This window comes from Amblyomma americanum, chromosome 9, assembly GCF_052857255.1.
Source record: "Amblyomma americanum isolate KBUSLIRL-KWMA chromosome 9, ASM5285725v1, whole genome shotgun sequence".
NCBI classification, from domain to species: Eukaryota; Metazoa; Arthropoda; class Arachnida; order Ixodida; family Ixodidae; genus Amblyomma; species Amblyomma americanum.
In genome coordinates, this window is record NC_135505.1 from 122,763,222 (window position 1) to 122,784,270 (window position 21,049).

Sequence of the window (21,049 nt, forward strand, 5' to 3'; positions counted from 1 at the left end):
TTTTCAGCAGTTCCAGCTTCTGTGGGTAGATGGCGCAGCAAGTACTAAATCTAACACACTCATCGCAGCATCCGCGCTCCGGAAACGACATCCTTTCACCCTTCTCTTTCTTTGCGCACTCAACATTCCTCTCTTCTCCTCAGCCGCTCAACTACGCTCCTCATCCACACCCTCCAACGCTCTCTCCCTTCTCTTCCCACCTGATCCATTTGGTCTGGCGCGCAAAGTTTCGCGCGAGCAGTGGAGTGTCGACGTTTCTTTCTTCGCGGCCGCAGCCACGACCCTCGTCGCTCCGTGCGTTTTCGCAGCGGTCTCCATCCGTCAAACAGTGCGGCGTGCGCTCTGAGTTGCGAACCCGGTCAGCTTCCCCGTTTCCCGTTATCTGCAGCTCCTTCTTCGCGTAGTCCAGCTTCCCCTCGGACCAACCACGTGACTTTCTCTTTCCCTTCCGCGTTTTCCCAATGCCTGGCTGAACGGGACGCTTGTGTTTCGGCTGAGGCTGGAGCGTGCCCTTGGATCGAATAGTCGCCGGGGATTACCTTCCCCCGCAGTTGTTTCGACACGACTCTAATTGGATCATGGGCATTCGCATATCGTCCATATACCGTGAGGTAAGTAAGCCTCTTCTTCTCATTTCTTCTTTCTTCCAGGCGACGCAGTCTACCACGTGTCGTCAGCCTTGGGCGTGTTGTCAATGTTTCTTGACCGACGCGCTTGTCGTTTGTGCCGGATGAGTGGCGCAGCCGACAGGATCACTCACCTCGTAGCTCCGGGATGCCGGGCGTAATTTGGGTTTCCTCACGGTATTTCGTTACGCCAGTGATGGTTTCACGGACGGCAATCATTCTCCAGAAATTCGCCATGAGTGTAGACAGTTAGAAATCAATCACGATTGACAAATTGAGTTGGCTTTGAGGAGGTGTTGCCGTGGAATTCCTGACCGGAACATGGTACTCGCCGTTCAACCAAAGGTCTGTGAAGTCTTCAATATCTGCAGCGTCTTACTTTTGCTTTATTTTTTTGGACTCAAATGTCGTCGTGCGCGACTCTGAAATTGATGCTTGTTTTATCTTGTCGGCGTTCAATTCCTAAGGACAGGCATGAAGTCATCAAGTCGAAATTTGACGAAGGCATTTGCCACCGGGGCCATTTCTGCTTGAAATGCAAGCATCAATAATTCATTACTAGAGTTGATGCTAATTGCAATACCCTTTGTTCGTAAAGTTGCACGTACTCCGTAAGTCTGACTTTATTTGCTGCCTAATTTTGTTTCGCGGAATGATTTTCCATAGCTGGTAGAACTCTGATAGGTTTAAAATACACTGTGTCGCTCTGCACTGTTGATGGCGCCATTTTTTTGTCGATTTACAATTACCGAAGCGCCAAAAATTTCCTTTGCTAACTGGAAAAATTTTGCCTTAGGAGTTAAGTATTTGTAGCGAGGTCCTAAAGCTTACGAGATTGCCTATGTAGTCCTATCAATACTGTCTTCTTTCCAGCTTTATAAAAAATAACCCTGGTGCTCACATGGATACTAACTTCACTAAGTGTATGTGTTAAGCTCTGTGGAAAAAATATGACGAGATAGAGATCTCGGCTACACCACTAATAAGCTGAAATCTGTCGTTGACTTTTAATCATTCTCTTTAAGCCGCATGTTGAAATGCCACTCTAGAAGAATGAGTTTCTTGAGCTGGAATCCAATTTACAAAATTTCCGGGGTTAAACAGGCTTTGAGATATTAATTATTCATTCTCTTTGCAATAAATTTTTAAAAAATATGGGCGGTAATCATTCCCGGACCTAAGCGAAGGCTCAGAAAGAAAACAGGGAATCGATTAATGAATATATGAAGTCCTCTTCCAGTACGGCAAGTTCTGTAAACTGGATTACCCTCGAATAAGCATACTGTTCACGTGTCCAGCATTCTTGGACAAATATTTTGAGCATTAGGAGGTTGTAAGGTACTGTAAGAAAATTTTGAAGGCAATAGTTCATGCTTCCGATGTGTAGAAAAATCTTTCAAAGTTTTTTCATCACTCGCATAGAGCAGTTGAGACTGCCATAAAAGACCAATGGACAATGCTTTTGACGATAGCAAAGACGTTAATAACAAAAAAAAAATCCAACCCTGCCGTCGAGAGAGCTGAAGATGCATTGATTGTTATAGTCAAATCTTAGAACATACGAAAAAAAGAATTGTTGGGCATGAATTTGCGATTGCAGGAAGCAGCATAAAGAAATAATAAATCCTAATTTGCAAATTTCGCCTATTTGGCCACATAACCGCGACCGGTCTTCCATTATTTCTTAACCGCCGAGCCCAAACACAGTCAGCGAAAGGAGCATCCGTCCTGATCCAGTTTTCTGATATACCGGATTCCTTCGCGCGCACAATGACATGAGGAACCCGATGCCTGTAATGCAGCGTTGCTACACAGAAAAGAGCTATATCGTTAAAGTGTAGTCGCAGGATTAACCACAGAGTTTCCTACCGCGGAATCCGGTTAGGTTATGCGTCACTTCTAAGGCAACTTTCTTTCCCCTGTCAACATGAACTTTTTACAAGAACGTTGCCACGGATGGTGCCGAAAATATGCACGCCAGCCACCGGTTACTGCTCCTAGGTAGCGCTGACGGGTCCTATTTTTACTCCACTTTTAAAACCACCGCAGTCTTTGTAAACTGTCACCCGCAAGCTGCCTTTGTTAGAAAGCTGTCGGGATTCTCTTTTGTTTATTTATATTTCGTCTCGTTTTCAAAACTGTACTACAACGTAGGAAGCAGCTGTCGTGGCTCGTATAGCTAGAGGAAAAGAAGGCTCGGACGCGCAGCTCATTTTTATGCGTTCATCGTAACGCTGTTGCACCCATGGCCTTTCCTTGGGATTTAGCTACAATGCATCGTCGCTTCGCGGACAGATCTGCCGCTTGCACTGCTAGCAGGGGACCTTCTGCTTTTCTTTGTTTTTACATGTTTTTTTCTGAAACGTCCGACGAAGGAGATTACAACGATGTTTGTCCCCGTCAAACAACCGGAGAAAAGGAGTTCATGATTCTTTCATGTTCTTCGGTGGACGACGATGCAGCTTTCTCGACGGCATAAAAGAAGAGGGCCAGGCCTGCCACGTGACGCTGCTTTCACGGTATTCGCTGCGAGGGAACGGTAAATTATGCACGCATCGGCTGTTTTCGAAGCTCGGTGGAACGTGCTCTAACAGTCGGGGTCAGAAGATGATAAAACTCTGAAAGACACGGCCTTTTGTGTCCCCTGTACGCAGTGAAGTAGGAAAGGTCACCGGATGCTAGCACTGCGCATTTGTTTCGTTATTCTGTAGTGGGAACATGCGCCAGAATAAGTAGGGTCAAGACGAACGCTGTTCTATCGTGTGAATATTTCTTCGCTCAAGGAAGTCTAAGTACGGTCTTTGTCAAAAGTATGCAGCCCGAGGGTTCTGCTTCTCTTGCTTACTACGAGACCCAAATTACACAAAGGCAGGAATAATTTAAGTGTTCAACATTCCTTAGCTTAAAACTGTCAAATGTGCTAAAGATCCCCGCTACACGACTTGGAAGCAAACCCCTTGGGGTGTATATTTTTGACAAAGACTGTACACTGCCGCTGCATGGCAATGCTGTAAAACAGCTTTATATCTATACTGGAAGAAAAAAAACTGGTTACAGAAAACAGCATGCATAAAAAAATAAAAGCGAAGCATTAAGCCTATTGTGACGCGCAATAAACCTTGAGTTGGCTGAAGTGCGCATCTCTTCTACACCATCCTTTTCTCAGTGCGCGTGTTGTAGCGTAATCAACACTTCCCGACCTGCCTAACAACGCATATATTTGTGTCCCGTACTTGATTCGAGTGCAAAGGTAAAATGATTGTTATCACGCTATCCGCTTACAGCAACTGACAACCGCTTTGCGCTGCATCCGGAATGAAGATAGCCGCTGCCACATCTCCACGTGGCGTGTCGCAATCAATGTGAAGCATGCGCCAATATTACTTAAGAGAAGCTACGCTTAGCTCTATCTCGCTACTGCTACACACACTAGATACGAAGTGGGCGGTTGGGGCCTCTTAGTCTTCTTTGAAGTTCTGTTCCTTTCCTCCTCCTGACGCTATAATTCGTAGAATTTCCAATTTATACCAGTAAACTCGTTTCCTCCTCCGGACGCTATAATGCGTAGAATGTCCAATTTATGCCAGAAAATCCGCTTCCTCCTCCTGACGCTATAATTCGTAGAATGTCCAATTTATACCAGTAAATTCGCTTCCTCCTCCTGACGCTATAATTCGTAGAATGTCCAATTTATGCCAGCAAATTTGCTTCCTCCTCCTGGCGCTATAATTCGTAGAATGTCCAATTTATACCAGTAAATTCGCTTCCTCCTCCTGACGCTATAATTCGTAGAATGTCCAATTTATGCCAGTAAATTCGCTTCCTCCTCCTGGCGCTATAATTCGTAGAATGTCCAGTTTATACCAGTAAATCCGCTTCCTCCTCCTGACGCTATAATTCGTAGAATGTCCAATTTATACCAGTAAATTCGCTTCCTCCTCCTGACGCTATAATTCGTAGAACGTCCAATTTATACCAGTAAATTCGCTTCCTCCTCCTGATGCTATAATTCGTAGAATGTCCAATTTATGCCAGCAAATTTGCTTCCTCCTCCTGGCGCTATAATTCGTAGAATGTCCAATTTATACCAGTAAATTCGCTTCCTCCTCCTGACGCTATAATTCGTAGAATGTCCAATTTATGCCAGCAAATTTGCTTCCTCCTCCTGGCGCTATAATTCGTAGAATGTCCAGTTTATACCAGTAAATTCGCTTCCTCCTCCTGACGCTATAATTCGTAGAATGTCCAATTTTTACCAGCAAATTTGCTTCCTCCTGCTGACGCTATAATTCGTAGAATGTCCAGTTTATGCCAGTAAATTCGCTTCCTCCTCATGATGCTATAATTTGTAGAATGTCCAATTTGTACCACTGAATTCGCTTCCTCCTCCTAATGCTATAATTCATAGGATCACCAATTTATAGCTGTAAGTACGCTTTCTCCTCCTGACGCTATAATTCGTAGAATGTGCAATTCATACCGGTAATTTAGGTTCCTGCTCCTGACGCTATAATTCATAGAAGGTCCCATTTATAGATGTAAATTCATTTACTCCTCCTGACGCTATATTTCAAAGGAAGTACTATTTATACAAGTAAATTTGCTCAAAATCAAAGCTTGTTAATTGTCGTTTCCTCCTATTGTAAAACGCATGTTCTCTTCTATTTATTTATTTATTTATTTATTTATTTATTTTTATTTATTTGTGTTCCCATCAGGACTTGGAGACCCCGCTGCGTAATACCCGCTGAGCGTAAGACGCGGGTTCGATCCCGGCCGCGTTGGTCGAATTTTTATAGAGGCGAAATTCTAGAGGCCCGTGTAGTGTGCGATGTCATTGCACGTCAAAAAAACCCAGGTAGTCGAAATTTCCGGAGCCCCTCACTACGGCATTCCCATAGCCTGTGTCAGTTTGGGACGTTAAAACCCTATAAACCATAAACCAAACCATATGCTCCTTCAAAGAAGTATTGTACGATTTCGTGCATCACTGCGTGGTACGTAGGACGCTATAACATCGACCACCGGAATCTGAATACTTTGGCTTTGAAATAGATGTGGTGTATAGAGTAGCATTGAGCAACTCACTGCCATGAGCGTAGCTGTTTGTAGCAAGAATGCGCTGAAGGACATCACACCCAAACCGCAATGTACGAGGGCGAGTCAAATGAAAGTGATCCAATGCGAATATATGACAAACGCGGTACTATTTTTAAAAGTAGGGTTCATGAGCATTTTGACATTTTTCCCGCTGGCGAACGAGTCACTTGATTGCCGTCACATAAAACAACTTGTTTTGCTGCTTCAAAAAGTCTGTAAGTGACACACGTCATCGTCCTACACGAATCAGGTTCCCTTGAGCTGTTTTTTCAATTGCCATAAAGGTTTGGAAATTGCAAGGGGACATGCCTGGGCTGTATGGCGAACGTTGAAGCATTTCTCACGTGAACTTTGCCAGTTTTGTGTTAACCACACCAGCGACGTGGGGACGGGCATTGTCGTGGAGCAAGATGAATCCATTCTTCAGTTCTTCACATCGATTGTTCTTGATTGTGACACGCAGCCGATCCAGCGTTTCACAATATCGGCAACGATTGATTTTTCTCTCCTGGTTTAGCAAATTTGATGAGTAATGGCCCCTGACGATCACAAAAAAGGTCAAAAGCACGGCGACTAATTTCTTTTTGGGAAACACCTTCAGCTGTCAAAAACTTCACGACACTACGCTGTTCAACTTTTGGAGCGTCCATAATGTCACGAAACTGTGCTCAACCCAGTGCATGAGAGCATTACAGAGCTACTATCCTTACATCTGTGAGTCAGTTTCGGAAATCAGAGATGCCTGTGTGATACCCGCATACGTCGCACATAATGGACCGAGCCGTTAATGCGTGGTGTGGGTTGGCTCAGATTCATTTGACTCGCCCTCGTGTATACCAAATGCAAAACGCTGCAGCCCAAGCTACGGGGCTGTATTCAATGAGACCACCACTCCGTTCGCAATGCGTTCCTACATTCTGACGCTCGGGAATGCCATAGGAACACCATTCGGCGTTCTGTTCAAATTATTCGAGAAATTTGCACATTCTAGTTGCTCACGCGACGCAGTCAGCGCTGCACAACTAAGCCAGCTCTCCTGAGATGGCATCGCTCACTGGATTTCACAGAAATGCAAAGCTTACCTTACTTGTGACGTGGCGGCACTGTTTGGTTAATCACACAGAGTAACACTAGTTCGCCCTGGCTTCCAGCCCAATGGTGCGACTGGCTCGTAAAACTTAAGGATCGCTGTTATTTTCGAGAGAGTACAGTGATAATAAATATGAAGGCTATCACTTTAGAGCAAACGAACTTACAGTCGGGGACAAAAGTCTCTGGACCACGCGTTCCTCAAACGAAGTCGAGAGCTCTGATATTAGCTGGCGGCAGGAGTGCGCACTTCTGGAGATCAAAGAACAAAATTCCGAATTTCGCCTCCACAAGTGTTGTCTGAAGCCTCCGGCTAATAGGAGAGCTACCGGCTTCGTCTGAGGAACACGTGGTCCAGAAACTTTTGTCCCCGACGGTACTCTTAAGGAGTGGTTTACCTCAGTTCATATTTACAAACAGAGCGAACAAAAATACATAAGAACAGCGATCTCCTACATCCCTCCAGCCTTCGCAGTCTCTTTTTTTCTGAAAATGAGGAATGCTAACTTCACAAAACATTTATTGGCTTAAGTCTGCCGGGAGGAGAGCGATCACTTTCACACTGATTCTGACTCTAAGCAAAATTGACGTCATAAGTAAATAAATTTTTGCGTGTTTCTGGTTATGCTTCCACTTCCTTCTAATATTACGTGCACGAAATTCCGCTCGACTTTATTCATTCGTATAAGCGTATGGGCTTTCATATCACACGAAACTAAACGCTGTTTACCCTTACTGAAAACAATGTTATCAATGTGAACCGCATGCTAGTATATTTGCGTCGAAACGTCTCCGCAAATCTATCTTCGCTGAAACTTATACTTTGTTAAATACTTATGCTCTCGAAACTCATGTACGCAGAATTAGCATGGTGCCCTGCACACTAACACCTTACAACATCTCTAGAACTAGTGAAAAATAATCCGTTTGCTTTATCCTTTCAAATTATAACAATACCGTAATATTACAACCCTTAAAGCAATCTATCTCTTTTGTCCTCAAAAATCTCGCGACACTTAGCGATATTTTTTTTGAATATATACGCAAAGCAGTGATTCCATATCCCTGGCACAATGCAATTTGCCTCGCATTTATCATCACTGTAACGCTGACATCGTAAAATTCAATATCAAATCCTCTTATTTTTCACTCCTGCCTTCATCGTTCATTCATCGAGTGGAAGCGCCTTTCCCTATTATTGCTGCCATTGACGACCGCGTTTCCGTGGTGCAACAGCAAGCATTATAAGATCAAAAGAAAGCTCCATTTGCTTTCTAACAAGATTCATTGTATTCTGTTTTTCCTCGTGTATAGTCCACACATCTTTGGCTCTTAGGAGGCAATAAAGAGATAAATAAAGCGCGGTTCCAAGCCTGAGGTGTTTTGAAGAGTGACCGCGAACAATCTTCGTGATGTACTGCCCCTATGTTTGAGCTTTGCAGTGACACAACTGCGCACAGACATAGTATTACGCGATAGCGTATACAGCTAGTTCGGTCAAAAAGCCGTCGGCGTACTAGTAATCGGCATTGCATGTCCGAAACAACAGGGGGTTGAGTAAAAAAAAATGTATCATGGTAACTCGTGGTTTTAGTTATTGATGATTAATTGGTGTGTGATTGGCGACGACGAGTTCGTCATTGTAATTAATCGAATAATTAATGAAATAAAAATGTACAAATTCTGAAAAATGGGAGTTCAAAGGTGAAAGAATGCTCAGAATGAAAACCCACTGCTTGATAATGCTAATTAAGAACATTTAAATTGCATAATCGATCAAATTTTAATTGAAACAACTGAAAACAAATGAAAAATGCGTTCAAAGGTGTCAAACTACTCAGAATGAAAAGTCCGTGTTTGCTCAATATCGGTGTATATTGTCGTCCTAATAAAATAATCTTGTAAATAAAAATCCTAGAGAGTTGCATCAGCATCCGATGACGCAACAAACGCCGTATGCTATTGGGTGAATGGATAAGCTCGGCATAGGAGTCCTTCAACATTTTTAACCACCCTTCCCAAACTCCACAAAGACGGGTCAACATCTCGGAGGTTTGCGCAACTGAAGCGAAGAAATGCATTCCGTTTCCCAATGCCAGAACTTCCACTTTGCGCACGTTTCCTTCACGAATGCGGCACTTAAGGACGAGTTCCGAAAGCCACCTGTCATTCGAAAGCGATGTCAATGTGTTGCAGAACATTTTTTTTTGCTTTTGACATCCATCAAAACGCAGGCTACCACAGTCAGGTATCGATCCGAGAACCTCGCACTTTCAATACGAAAATGCCATTGCTGAAGAGCCATCGAGGCTGACTTTCGTAATGGTCTGCGTGCCGTTAAACACATGCAATCGGATTTAGCGGTGTTAGGTTAAGCGTAAAAGGCGCAGAAATTGCGTACGTGCTGCATATTTTCGGTCCTACGAGCGGCGCTGAAGTGCTGTGCATTATCATATTTATTATTACTTATTTGAACATCAAGGGTTGCCAGGCGGGGCATTACGTGAGGTGCATTATCGCGAAGCAGGCTTAGAAACGAGAAGTAAATAACTCATATCCCGAACGACACTACCCACACTGTAATGGGCTTGGATGAATGGGTGCAGAAATTTCATTTGGTGGCCAAGAGTGCACGCGTGGTTCTCTCGCGGTGTTATTCATAGACATAGTTTATTTATTTGGTACGGTCTTCCGAGATGGACGAAGTAAAGGAATTAAATATGAACGGCAAATGGAAACTGGTTAGAAAGGTTTTCTGACAGGATGTTCAACAGGCTAGACAAGCTAGAATATAGGTAAGTGGAAAGCGGATATTATTATCCCCCCCTCAAAAAAAAATGAGGCGCTGAGACAAAATGGTCCCTGAAAAAAAGCACCGACCCACAATTTTATTCGTGTAAACTTAATAATGGCTGCGCCGACAGGTGTCACAAAAGCTTGGGCCCCTCGAAGTGCGAAGCAATTTACCGGACAAGATTAAATCGGGCGAAAGGGCAGACAAAGTGCAAGGAAACAAAACTCGTTTGAAAGAAACGTTGAAGGCCATTATTGAGGCCTGAGAGAAAATCTCGAAGCCTGAAACATTTCTGGGGATGGGCCGCAGTTTTGCGAGTGAAGAACAAGCAGTCGTAGACGCCTTAGGCACTTCGAAACTCATTTATCGTTAAGTGTACTTGCTTCTTTTGGCCTTGTACATTGGCAGCGTTCGTTTCAAGAAAAGCGTGTCAGTCGCGATGTACCACTCATCGTCAGGCGATGTACCACTCATCGTATTGTGGATGGTTGCGAAATACATAAAAACTCTATCAGTCAGTCAGCAATCAATCAATCAAAAAGGTCAGTCAGTCAGTCAGTCAGTCAGTCAGTCAGTCAGTCAGTCAGTCAGTCAGTCAGTCTGTCTGTCTGTCTGTCTGTCTGTCTGTCTGTCTGTCTGTCTGTCTGTCTGTCCGTCCGTCCGTCCGTCCGTCCGTCCGTCCGTCCGTCCGTACGTCCGTCTGTCTGTCTGTCTGTCTGTCTGTCTGTCTGTCTGTCTGTCTGTCTGTCTGTCTGTCTGTCTGTCTGTCTGTCTGTCTGTCTGTCTGTCTGTCTGTCTGTCTGTCTAACAATTAATAAATCTCTCAGTTCATCTATGTATCAATCTATATATGCAATCCTGTATCTAATTTTGTTGATCAATATGGTCGAAAGGTGTCTAATATTTAGAGGTACATGTAGGATCAATATAAAAGGGAACACGGAAAGGGTGGCCGCCGCACTTCGCAGACCGCTGTCACTGAGACCCGGCGAGAACTGCCGGCAAAAGCAAGTTGGCCATGCACAGTAAGCATCGTCAGGTGTCCTTTCCACGCATGCCCCTTGTACCAGCCATTCTTGTCGTCTGTTCGCGGCACCGTTTTCCGAAGCACGGTGGCCACGCGCTCCCGTGTTCCCTCTCGTATTTCTTCTAACTGTACCACTCGGAGCGTGACATGATAGAATTGTTTATTATTTGTAACGCTAATGTTGAAAAGTTGAAGTTTAAAGAATGCGACATTGAAAACGGAATGGAATAAGACAGAGTACGAGCGCCAACAATGCGTGCGCTTTGAAAAAAATGGCCAGGCTTAGCTTGGTTAAGCCAAGAATGCGTTGCATATCTCGATGGAGTTCCGTGCTGCTCCGTTGACTCGATAGGCTATTGACTTGATCGCCATTGAAACTGCCCGTGTAGCAGCGCTCGATCGCCTTTGAGTCGATAGACTATCGGTTCGAGGGCCCTCGAAATGCCCGTGTGACAGGGGTATAAGACTGTCCCGGCGAAGGAGCGCAGCTCTTTTATACATATGCCGTGACGTCAATCATAGTGCAGCGCCCCTAGCAGGAGGAGCGGGAGTCAGGTGGTGGCTGTGGCCGCGCGCGACCGCGCCAGTTGGGGCCCAGCTTTTCCTCCGTGACGTCACGCGCCGGCGCAGCGCCCTTAGCGGGAGGAGCGGGAGTCAGGTGGTGGCTGCGGCCGCGCGCGACCGCGCGAGTTGGGGCCCAGCTTTCTTCCGGGACGTCACGCGCCGGTGCAGCACCCCTAGCGGGAGGAGCGGGAGTCAGGTGGTGGCTGCGGCCGCGCGCGACCGCCCAGCTTTTCCTCCGGCTGTCGTGACGTCACGTCACGTGGTTTGGTGGCTGCCCGGCCGCGCCCAAGGGCTGAACTGAGTGATTGCAATATGCAACGCATAATATCCAACACTTTCACCAAAGCACTGCACGCTTGCCCGCCGTCTCAAAGGAAAAGGCCGCCGCTGTCTGGAAGACGTTGAAGTAGCGAGCGTTAGCTGTTTGGTTTACTAGATGAAAAAAGCGAAGAAGAACGCGCCGCTCGTCTCGAGAAACGGAATGTAATAAATACCCTTTGAAACGGGGTGGATTGCCCCCATGCTGGCTACGCGTGCACGCACGCCGCCTAGCGAAACGATCGCCGCCTAGCACCATCTATCAGAGAAATTACGATGCACGTCTACCCATTGTCGAGTTGTACCCCCTCAAGATACGTCCCAAACGGAGTTTGCTTCGTCTGGGGGGTCAAGGTGGGCCTAGAATTCGGCTTGCGGTGCGATATGGTAACGCTTCAATTAGTATTTGCATGTGTACAATGTTTACCTATTATTTATTTGTGGTTTTGATTCTTTAGCACAACCCATAGGTTTTATTTGCCTCCCAAATTCGGTATAGAACTAACCCCGGATGGGTGCCCGTTGTTGTCGCAGTATATAATAGCAGAACGAATGTATACATGGTTTTCCTACCCGTTTTAGGATATTTTTGGTGAGGAGGGAAAGGGATGCGAGGGCACAACTAATTTTTATGGCCGCCATCCTGGATTTAATAAACCGAAACTATGCCGTCATTTCGTCCTTTGACGTCATACTCTCCTAGTTCCATCTCTATCCACCATACTGGACCGTGATGCCATCATTGGCACGTAGAATTTGTTTCTACAATGTTTTTGTAGATAGCTCTACAAGTCTCAGTGTGAGATGCGCTGTTTTCTAGTTGCAGCCACAGATGACGCTTTGATCTCATGGCGGTAGGAGACCTCACGAAATCTCGAAACGTGATGAGTATTTGCTGCCGCAGATGGCGCTGTGATCAAGGGTGTAGCAGACCGCACGAAATCTCGAAACTTGATGAGTAAGAGCTAACGCTCTTAAAAGTCTGTTTTTTTTTCTATCTCTCTCTCTCTCACACACACACGCACGCACACATGCACACGCACACACACAACAACGCACATAAAGCACGGAGTGCGTCAGGGAAGATGTTTCCAGAGAAGCTGTCACTTCAGCCACAGCGGCCGTGCCTAATTGAGGAAACAAAAACTTACGTGTGCGTTTTACTGACTATAGAGAATTCAACTTTTCAGACTAGCTGGAGCAAGTTGTCATTCGCTGGACACTGTTTCTTTACTACGCGCTGAAACGTACAATGATTATGTCCAGGGTTTAGTGCCGACATTGATGCTAGGAAATCACCTGCACCGTAGCAAGGAATATCGAAACTTTCCTTCTAAGGTTATGTTATGGCGTCGAAAATGAGCATGCTGCTTCATTCCAAACCTCAATTTCGTGTGACCCCACGGATGTTATTCTCTATCAGGTGTAACTTTGCATTGGTTTGTAATTAAAGCAGGGGTTGTTTTGAAAGATTGTTAAGATAGCCGAAATAGCTGTCTATCGGCATCTAGGATTGCATATCTACTCCCTCACTGCTGTCCGCATTTGTTTTTTTTTTCTGTCACAAAATGCCAAATAAAGGTTACTTTCATAGCCTAGTACCTTAAAGCTGTCTTTGGGCGCCAATCTACGAACTTCTCTTTAATCTTATTAAACCACTTGGTTAGTCAAGACATGTATTCAAGGGCTGGGCAGTTGATGCCAGTATAACTGTGCAGTTTAATCGCCTTTCTTTACCGCATGGTTTCCTAAGAAATTCATGAGGATAACTTTTAAACTGCGAAGGAAGTTCTTCATTTTACTTTTCTGCCACTAATTTAGAAACGTTGCCGTCTCATTTCATCCACTTCCGCTAATTCTCTCGAGTAAAATATTTTCCCCACTCGAATTATTACTCACTCGACGGGCGGGACAGCGCCCGCCCTGTTCGTCTTGCTGTCTGATATGTGTTGACTTTAGCGCTGTTTTTACCTTTTGTTAGACAAGATTTTATTTTGCGTCTTCTTCCAGTAGGCAAATAGAATGAAAGGAAGAAATACCAGTTATAAATAAACCCATAAAAGTAATCTCAACACCAGACTCATCATAGTAGCAATAGTTGGAACTTTCCTTTTTATACGTACTAAACAGAACTGTTTGCAGACTCCCTTCTTTGCATGGGGTACATACACACAAAGGCAAAGTTAGTCAACATCCGCAGGCGTTTCCCTCGAAATGTTCGATGAAAGCGTTTATTCTCCACCTTCTATCACTGTTCCTGCATCTCCAGCTGCTTCGTTTGATACCCGGAACATCTAGGAGGAAAAAAAAAGACACAATGCGGTTGCATCAGACCTCATAGAGATACAGGAATAATCTTTGTTCTCAACCCCTAGGGTCCGAAATACCTAACACGACAAATAAACGCGAAGTAAAGCCACAGGCGACTGGAATGATCGACTAGGCGACACTTCCGGACACAGAAAAGGAGACGGCCGACACCGTACGCCCATATGCTCTCGTCTTCCGCCTAGGATGCATTCGTCGGATATGCAGACACACAAGCCTTCCGTGAGCGTGTCCTCGAGATGGCCTGGACGAAAGGAGAGGGAGAGGCGATAGTTGTGGTCGGCTGCATACACAAACGCCTGCATGTGAGTCTGTGTGTGGGCGCGCGAGGGGGGGGGGGGGGAGGGGGGTCTATGCATGGTCTGAAGGGTTCCCCAGGGCGCTGTGGTCGTTTCGCGGGGAGACAGTGTGAGCCGTAATTCGTTTACTGCTGGGCCGGCCATCGTCCCAGTTCCGTCCGCGGCCTCATCGTTTTCTCGATTCTCGCCTGGACGCTGACTAGATGTGGTGGGTATGTATATATGGCGTCGGCGGCTGCAGGCGGAGATGTGTGTGTGTGTGCACAGCTGGGGTAGGATTCATACAGAACTGCACAAAAACCCCGCGTGTCCAGATAGTGCGGACGTCTCGGACCGTCGATCAGTCTACGAGGACGGTTTGGTTCATTGGTCTCTCGTAGAATAGGGCGTAACCAGCCAACCGCAGATACAAGGAAGATAACTTATGTATACTCAGACCTGTTGTGTTGTTTCTTCATTACTCCCCAACCTATAGTTCCTTTGGCTTATGGTATCATTATATACTCACCTTTCTCCTCCACAAAATATGCTCAGTTCGCCAACTGAGAAGTAACTAAATCAGGAAGCCGTCATACCTGTCGGTTAAGTAATTAATGAGTGGGTTGCCCGCAGTAATCACCCGCAATTAACTAGGATGTCGCCACACCGTTTACATTTTGCACCAGCACGAAAAACTGGTCCACAAAGTGGTGCTAAAATCCGCATGGCGGGCGTCGTTGGTTTTCATCAGTGAACATAATGTGTAACATTATGGTAGCTTGTGCCACTAGGTATAGCGCAGCGTGAGAGACCAAACACGAAGGCACCAGGAACAAGCAACTTATCTGTGTTTCTGGTCCTGACAAGTCGCTTTCACTTGTGCACTTGTAGCTCTCAGACTGCTGCCAGAAGTTGTCTTATCCATATTGAATTTATCAAAGTGAGACATCCGCTGAAATAGATCTTGCGTGCTTCCCAAGGCAGCTCAACTTACACTACTTTGCTGATGAGCGCCATAAATCGATCGAGTATCAACAGCGACATGTTGAACTGCGCATCGCAAGCCCTCATATTCTGCCGAGGTTTGACTCTTATTGCCGTTGCCAGTCATACGAAGCTTCTCTTACAGGATACTCCGCGAACGTCAAGACGAGAAAGCTGAACCCAGCACTTGTTGAGGCTCAGTGAAGTTGTCTTAAAATGCACCATTCTTGTCAAAGGTGGAGCCCTTACGAAACCCGTTAAAACCAGAAGGTCACGAAAGGCAGACACGGGTTCTTCTTACGTTACAGAGGTTTCGAGCTTATGAGGCACCATAACTGCTCTTTTGCGGGGCTAAGATACAAACCGCGTCGCTTGGCTGCTTTCGGCAAAGACGTCACGAACAAATATTGTTCGACGCCAAGTGGACGTAGTCGTGACGTGACTGAGGGCACTGCAGCAACTCGATGACGGTACTTCGCAACAACTCAATGGCTTGAAGCACCTTCCCAACGTCCAATAAGATTCCACCAATGTTCCCGATGCCCTTTCTCGTTACAGCTAGCGGTGCGTCTCGTCTCCCTACAGACAGTCACCGCCAGAGTGCCTAGAGCACTGCTGCGCTGCGGAGTGCAAGATTTTAAGACTTCAGAGCAACAATTCGAAATTAAAAGCGTCGTCTCCTCCAGATTAGTTATTCACGTTCTGGTACTTCTATGAAGTTGTTCTATCGATTAGTTATTGCTGACACTTCGTGTCCTCACATAATTGTTTTAGGCTTCGGAATTTCTTTTTCCACAGAATGAATTACGCCTTGGATCTTCAGATCTTCTATTCTGGTTACATTAGGCGACGAAGATATATTCTGTTTGTACTATGGTTGCGAGAGTTTTATTAGCGAACTTCTTACGTTTTAAATTCAAGCTGCAAGTCTCGGACCTCTTTTAAGAATCCCGAGAGTTCCACAGCTCGCTTTGCTGAGTGCGTTGACCCTGTACAACCTCTCTAGGGCTTTTTGCCCGCGCCTCGAAGCATCTTACTGTGCTTGAATACACTCATGTGATTTCATTAAGACTAGAAAATTCCAAGCAATTTGCATGCACATTGAACAGGTCTAGATGAAGAAAAGGCTTACCACGCATCGTTTAGCTAAGGAAAGAGTAAGTTGTCCGGCACTTCGAGGACATGCCTTTCCTCAATATCCACGTGTCGACGTGTCCCGGGTTAAATCAGGCCCCCAAGATTTTTTATTTTTTACTTAAATTTTGGGATTGCATGTAACATGGAGGCAAGAGGCTGTAAAAAGCTTTAAGCTCGTCGTTATGTAGATACGAAAAGGTGAAGCTACTTCTAAAGGTCAACATGTCTTTAATTTGACTTGGAATAAACCGACAGGAGAGTACAATGAAAAACTTCAGGTGTTGTAATGTATGCCGTACTTTTCAAAAGTGGAAATGGCGCATTTGCATAGCATTTGAGTTTTCACAAGACGGTCCAGTAGCTAGTTGTGTGGGCTTACGCACCGTACGCCGAAACAGCGCTCGCTCAGTCGCCTTCTCCGCTCCGAACTCTAGAGACCTCTGGCCTTTCGTTTAAGACGCCGTACGTGAAAACTCTGAACCCGGAGCATCTCTTTCTGCTCCAAGTTGTTTCTGACGGCGATGCCTTAGCAGGAAGCCTCGGAGTAAAACTAAGCGGAGGAGTGGGCGAGCGGACCTGTTTTTGCATTCGGACATTAAGCGCGGGAATTCCGAGAAGTTGCTACTCGGGAGCGATGTTCAACGGGGCGTGGATTACTCTTGCCATGCGGACGGCTCCTTCTGTCTGGATGTCGTTGGGCGGAAACAAGTTCTCCTCGGCTCCTGAGCGAACGCGTGTTATGTCCAGGGGCGCCATTCTTTGTGTGCTTACTATCCTTAGCAGTAAAGGCGGCTGTTCAGGGAGTAGGGTTCTCGTTTTCATCGACGCGAAGAATCTTTTTCGGAATACGGGTGCCATGGGAATGGAAATGAGGACGAACTCCGAGACATTTTGCATCCGCCGCTCTTTAATTTTTTTGAGGGGGGGGGGGGGGGGAGCAGTGGTAATGATAGCTGCACCGTCAATCTCCTCCTCTACGACCGCACTCACTTCAAGCCACACTTTGTACTTAACGAAGACATGGTGTGCACTCTCGAAAGAATATTCTCATAAATCAAAAAGTATACACGGACTTTGTTTGTTGCATGCTACATCATTAAATTGAAAAAATATCCCCTTTATTATCAATCGCTCAAAAACTTTTATATCTTTCATGCTATCACACCGTGAAGAAGTCGCAAGGAGAGCTTTAAGTTGTTGCTACGTTCGATTCAATTCATTTCTTTTTTTTTACATATAACAGACAACTAAGAAAATTCCAAGAGATTATGAGCAAGTTAATTTGGCCGAGAAGGATTTTATGTGATAGCGTCCGCGCACCTACACTTCGCGAATATTCGGGCGTTGAATAATCGTTGAGTTTTCGTACTGGTAGCGATATTTACGTACATATAATCTCACCATTCATGTCCGGAACTTTCATTTTATAATCGTCTTGAGCGCATAATAAACATGCAGTATCATGTTTTTGATAGTTTTGCTGTCCAGGAGAAAATAGAAGCGGGTTCTCCGCTGCACACTTAAAGCTGGAAAAAAAGGAGACAAAACGTAGTTATTTGTACCATAAGCCAACAGTCCAGAGCTCTGAAGTATATGTACTACAACCGGCGGCAAAATAAGTCGTGGCATGCGACAGGCGGCCAGAATCAGATAAAACTGCATCGCCGCGCCATCTGACGTTGCACTTCTGGTGTCGAGACATCGCAGTGCGCGTGTGCGTCCTTTCATGCTCGCAGCCCTGTCTTTTTTTCTCGCCAGCAGTGGACTAGCTGATTGCATGCAACGTTCGGCGGTAGGGTCCGCTCTCTTTATTCGCTACCTCACGCTCGCACTTTGACGTGAGCCCGCCGAACTGCGAGCGTTACGCTCTGAATAAAGGAAGCGACACCTATCGCCGAACGCTGCATGGAATCAGCTAGTCCACCGCTGGCGAAAAAAAATACAGGGCTGCGAGCATGAAATGACGCACACGCGCACTGCGATCTCTCGATACCAGATATGCAATGTCAGACAGCGCGGCGAGGCAGTTTTATCTGATTCTGGCCGCTTGTCGCATGCGCCAACTTATTTTGCCGTCGGTTGTACACCTATGATAAACGTTTTTAGCTCAAGTGGTTTTCTTCTGAGCCACAGCATGTGACTGGTAACGTATTCTTTGTAATCAAAATTTCTTGAAGACAAGAACACTTTTGGTACTGCCCTTTCCAACAAGAACTTTCAAGAATGCTACAGGAGCTCTACTACGCGGCTTAAAAGCAAGCCTCTTGGGATGTATACTTTTGACACAGGGTGTAAGAGCTCTGCCAAGCGCTACCCCGCCGTCTCTAGTGCGCTACAAATACTGGGGGGGGGGGGGGGTGAAATGACGGTCTTTGTGACAGATCAGAGCCTAATCATCTGATAGCACTAACATCTCTAACCAACCTCATCAACGAGGTCTGGAGCAGCGTGGCAACTGATCCAAAGTCGCAGGTTCACTTCGTGCGCTGTTACGGGGGCTTTCTGATGCTCAGCGTCCCAGAATGCCTACTTTCGCCGCATTCCTTGGCACGTGGGCAACACAAACACACTCCCACCACAAAGATAAACAAAAAATTGTCTCTTCCGGCATTGCACCTTGTGGGAAGCTTCCACTCAAACATAATTTTTTTCCGGCGCCGAGCATGTGGGCCAGGGATGACCTTGGGCTTCGGAGTTTGTTTACGTTCACGCTTGGCGCCGCCAGTTTGCTTATTCTGTCGTTGCGGCCATACGTTCTGCACTGACATCTCACGGCTGGAAACAGAAAGTGTGAAGTCTATTTTCGCGAGCCAAATCTTAGCCGCTCCAGACACGCGGCGCGACGTTCAGGGGATTCTGAACAGAAAAAAAAATGCCGGTAATTTAGCTCTGGTTAAACCTGGAGTGACGCGATAGCTACAGCTGGCTGAGAGGAACTTGGTCCCGTGACCAACCACGTGACGAACCACGTGATCAGTCATGGCGCCGCGCCGCCGCCAGCTGCTCCTCACCACGTGACGGCGTGGCGGCGCAGCCACGCTGAAGGCTCAAAATGCTACCGTAATGTAGCTATCGCTACAACCCCCCCACTTTCCGTCCACCTTTGATTGCGAGAACAGAAAACTGGGCGAGTTGGAATGTATTCATCTTTAAGCAGCGCGAAACACAGGACAAGAGGAAGAAACATGAGACGACACGAGCGCTTTTCTTACAGCTGAACTTTTATTTTAGAAAGGTTAGATATATAGGCACCAAAACAATAACCGAAAAAACACAAAAAACCCAGAACATTAAATCGCGATAGTCCGTAAACCGCACGTGCACGCAGTGGGAGGTTAATCGCCCCAATTTAACAAAGCACAACAGCAATCTCAACACATGACATGCACCCAGCTATCACCCTGTCGCCACACATTCCCCAAGAGCATGAATCTCTTTTTCCACCAGATTGATAGAATTCGAAGCGACACAAGATTCAGACACCTGCCTTATCAGAAATGCTTCAACTAACTCCCTGCAGGTCCGGTCTTGGTGACTAAACAAGAGATTTGTCCTGTCCAAATGGGGGAAACAGTCTTCACATTTTCGGCAGTGCACAGCAAGGTTCGACGAAACTGCCCCTTTTACTGACATTCGATGTTCAAACAGCCGCTCGTTTATACAGCGGCCTGTCTGGCCGATGTACATCTTTTAACAAGAAAGCGGGATAGAATAAACCACTCCAGTGTCGCAGTCGACGAGCGGTTTTTTATGTGTAACTGTGCATCTGATCCTCCCTCGGTCATCCCGGCCCTCAAGCTTCTTTCTTACTGCTCTGCAGACTCTGCTCAGCTTATTCTTAGCTGTGAAAACTACTTTTACCCCGTATCTTGCCCCTACATTCTTCAACCGGTGTGACAATTCATGTAGGTACGGAATCCCGACTATTCTTGTTAGCGCGCCGTCTTTTCCTTTTTCTTTTGCGAGACTATCACCCCTAGTCAATATTCTTTCCGATATTTGAGCCAGAGCCACATCTTGAAAACCAGCGTCCCTAAGCCTCTGAACCTGGCCCTGGAAGCTAGTCTCAGCCCTGTGGGAGCACGATTTACGGAATGAAGCCTTGAGACACGAAGTCGCTATCCCCGCCTTGACTAATTTTAAGTGCTCTGAATTGTAACTTAGGAGCGGCTTAGCTGTTCTAGGGTTATATTCCCAACACGTTCCTGTTTCATGGCTGACGACTTTTAAGTCAAGAAACAGAATAGAATCCAACTCTGGTAATTCAAACGTGGAACCCAGACCCTGACTCCTCTCTTTGAAAATCTTACTGACATTGGTAACACTCCAGGGCGACCCATCGTTCAGAAACACTAAAAAATCATCTACATAGCGAAACACTTTCACAGCGAAGTCGTTAAGATCTTCTTTTGCGAATAAGTGACAGCCCACATGTGAGTGTGTGGGTGGCTTCGGTCACTTGACCATAAAGGTCGCATATTAAGAGGTGGGTCACCGGCGATTCATGTCATTTATTCATGCTCGGCGGCCACGAATACTGGGTCACATAATGACCCTCTGGACAAGATTTTATTGGGAGGCATAAACAAGATATGTTCTGCCAGCATGCTCTACTAAAATAGAGGGTGTTTTACTGGAATTAATGTGTGAAATAGATTACAAATACTTGCATACATTTAGAATATTTTTGTACAGAGATAGTGAGGTGAAGTTTGTTTTATTCTGCAAAGCCGTTGGTATAGGATGTCCTATCGGGATAGCCGTTTGTATTAAGTATGCACTGCAGACTCAAGCTGTTAAACAG

At 45.9% G+C, this 21,049-nt stretch overlaps 1 protein-coding gene across 1 annotated transcript in view; it reads left to right on the forward strand.

The window, feature by feature from the left end:
- The first annotated feature begins 223 nt into the window (after positions 1 to 223).
- The window catches only part of LOC144104228 (5'-3' exonuclease PLD3-like), a 119,095-nt gene continuing 98,269 nt past the window's right edge, over positions 224 to 21,049 (forward strand). The window contains exon 1 of the mRNA XM_077637106.1: positions 224 to 611. Within this exon, the coding sequence (XP_077493232.1) occupies positions 579 to 611 (33 nt within the window). The 5' untranslated portion in view covers positions 224 to 578. The remainder of the gene's footprint in view (positions 612 to 21,049) is intronic.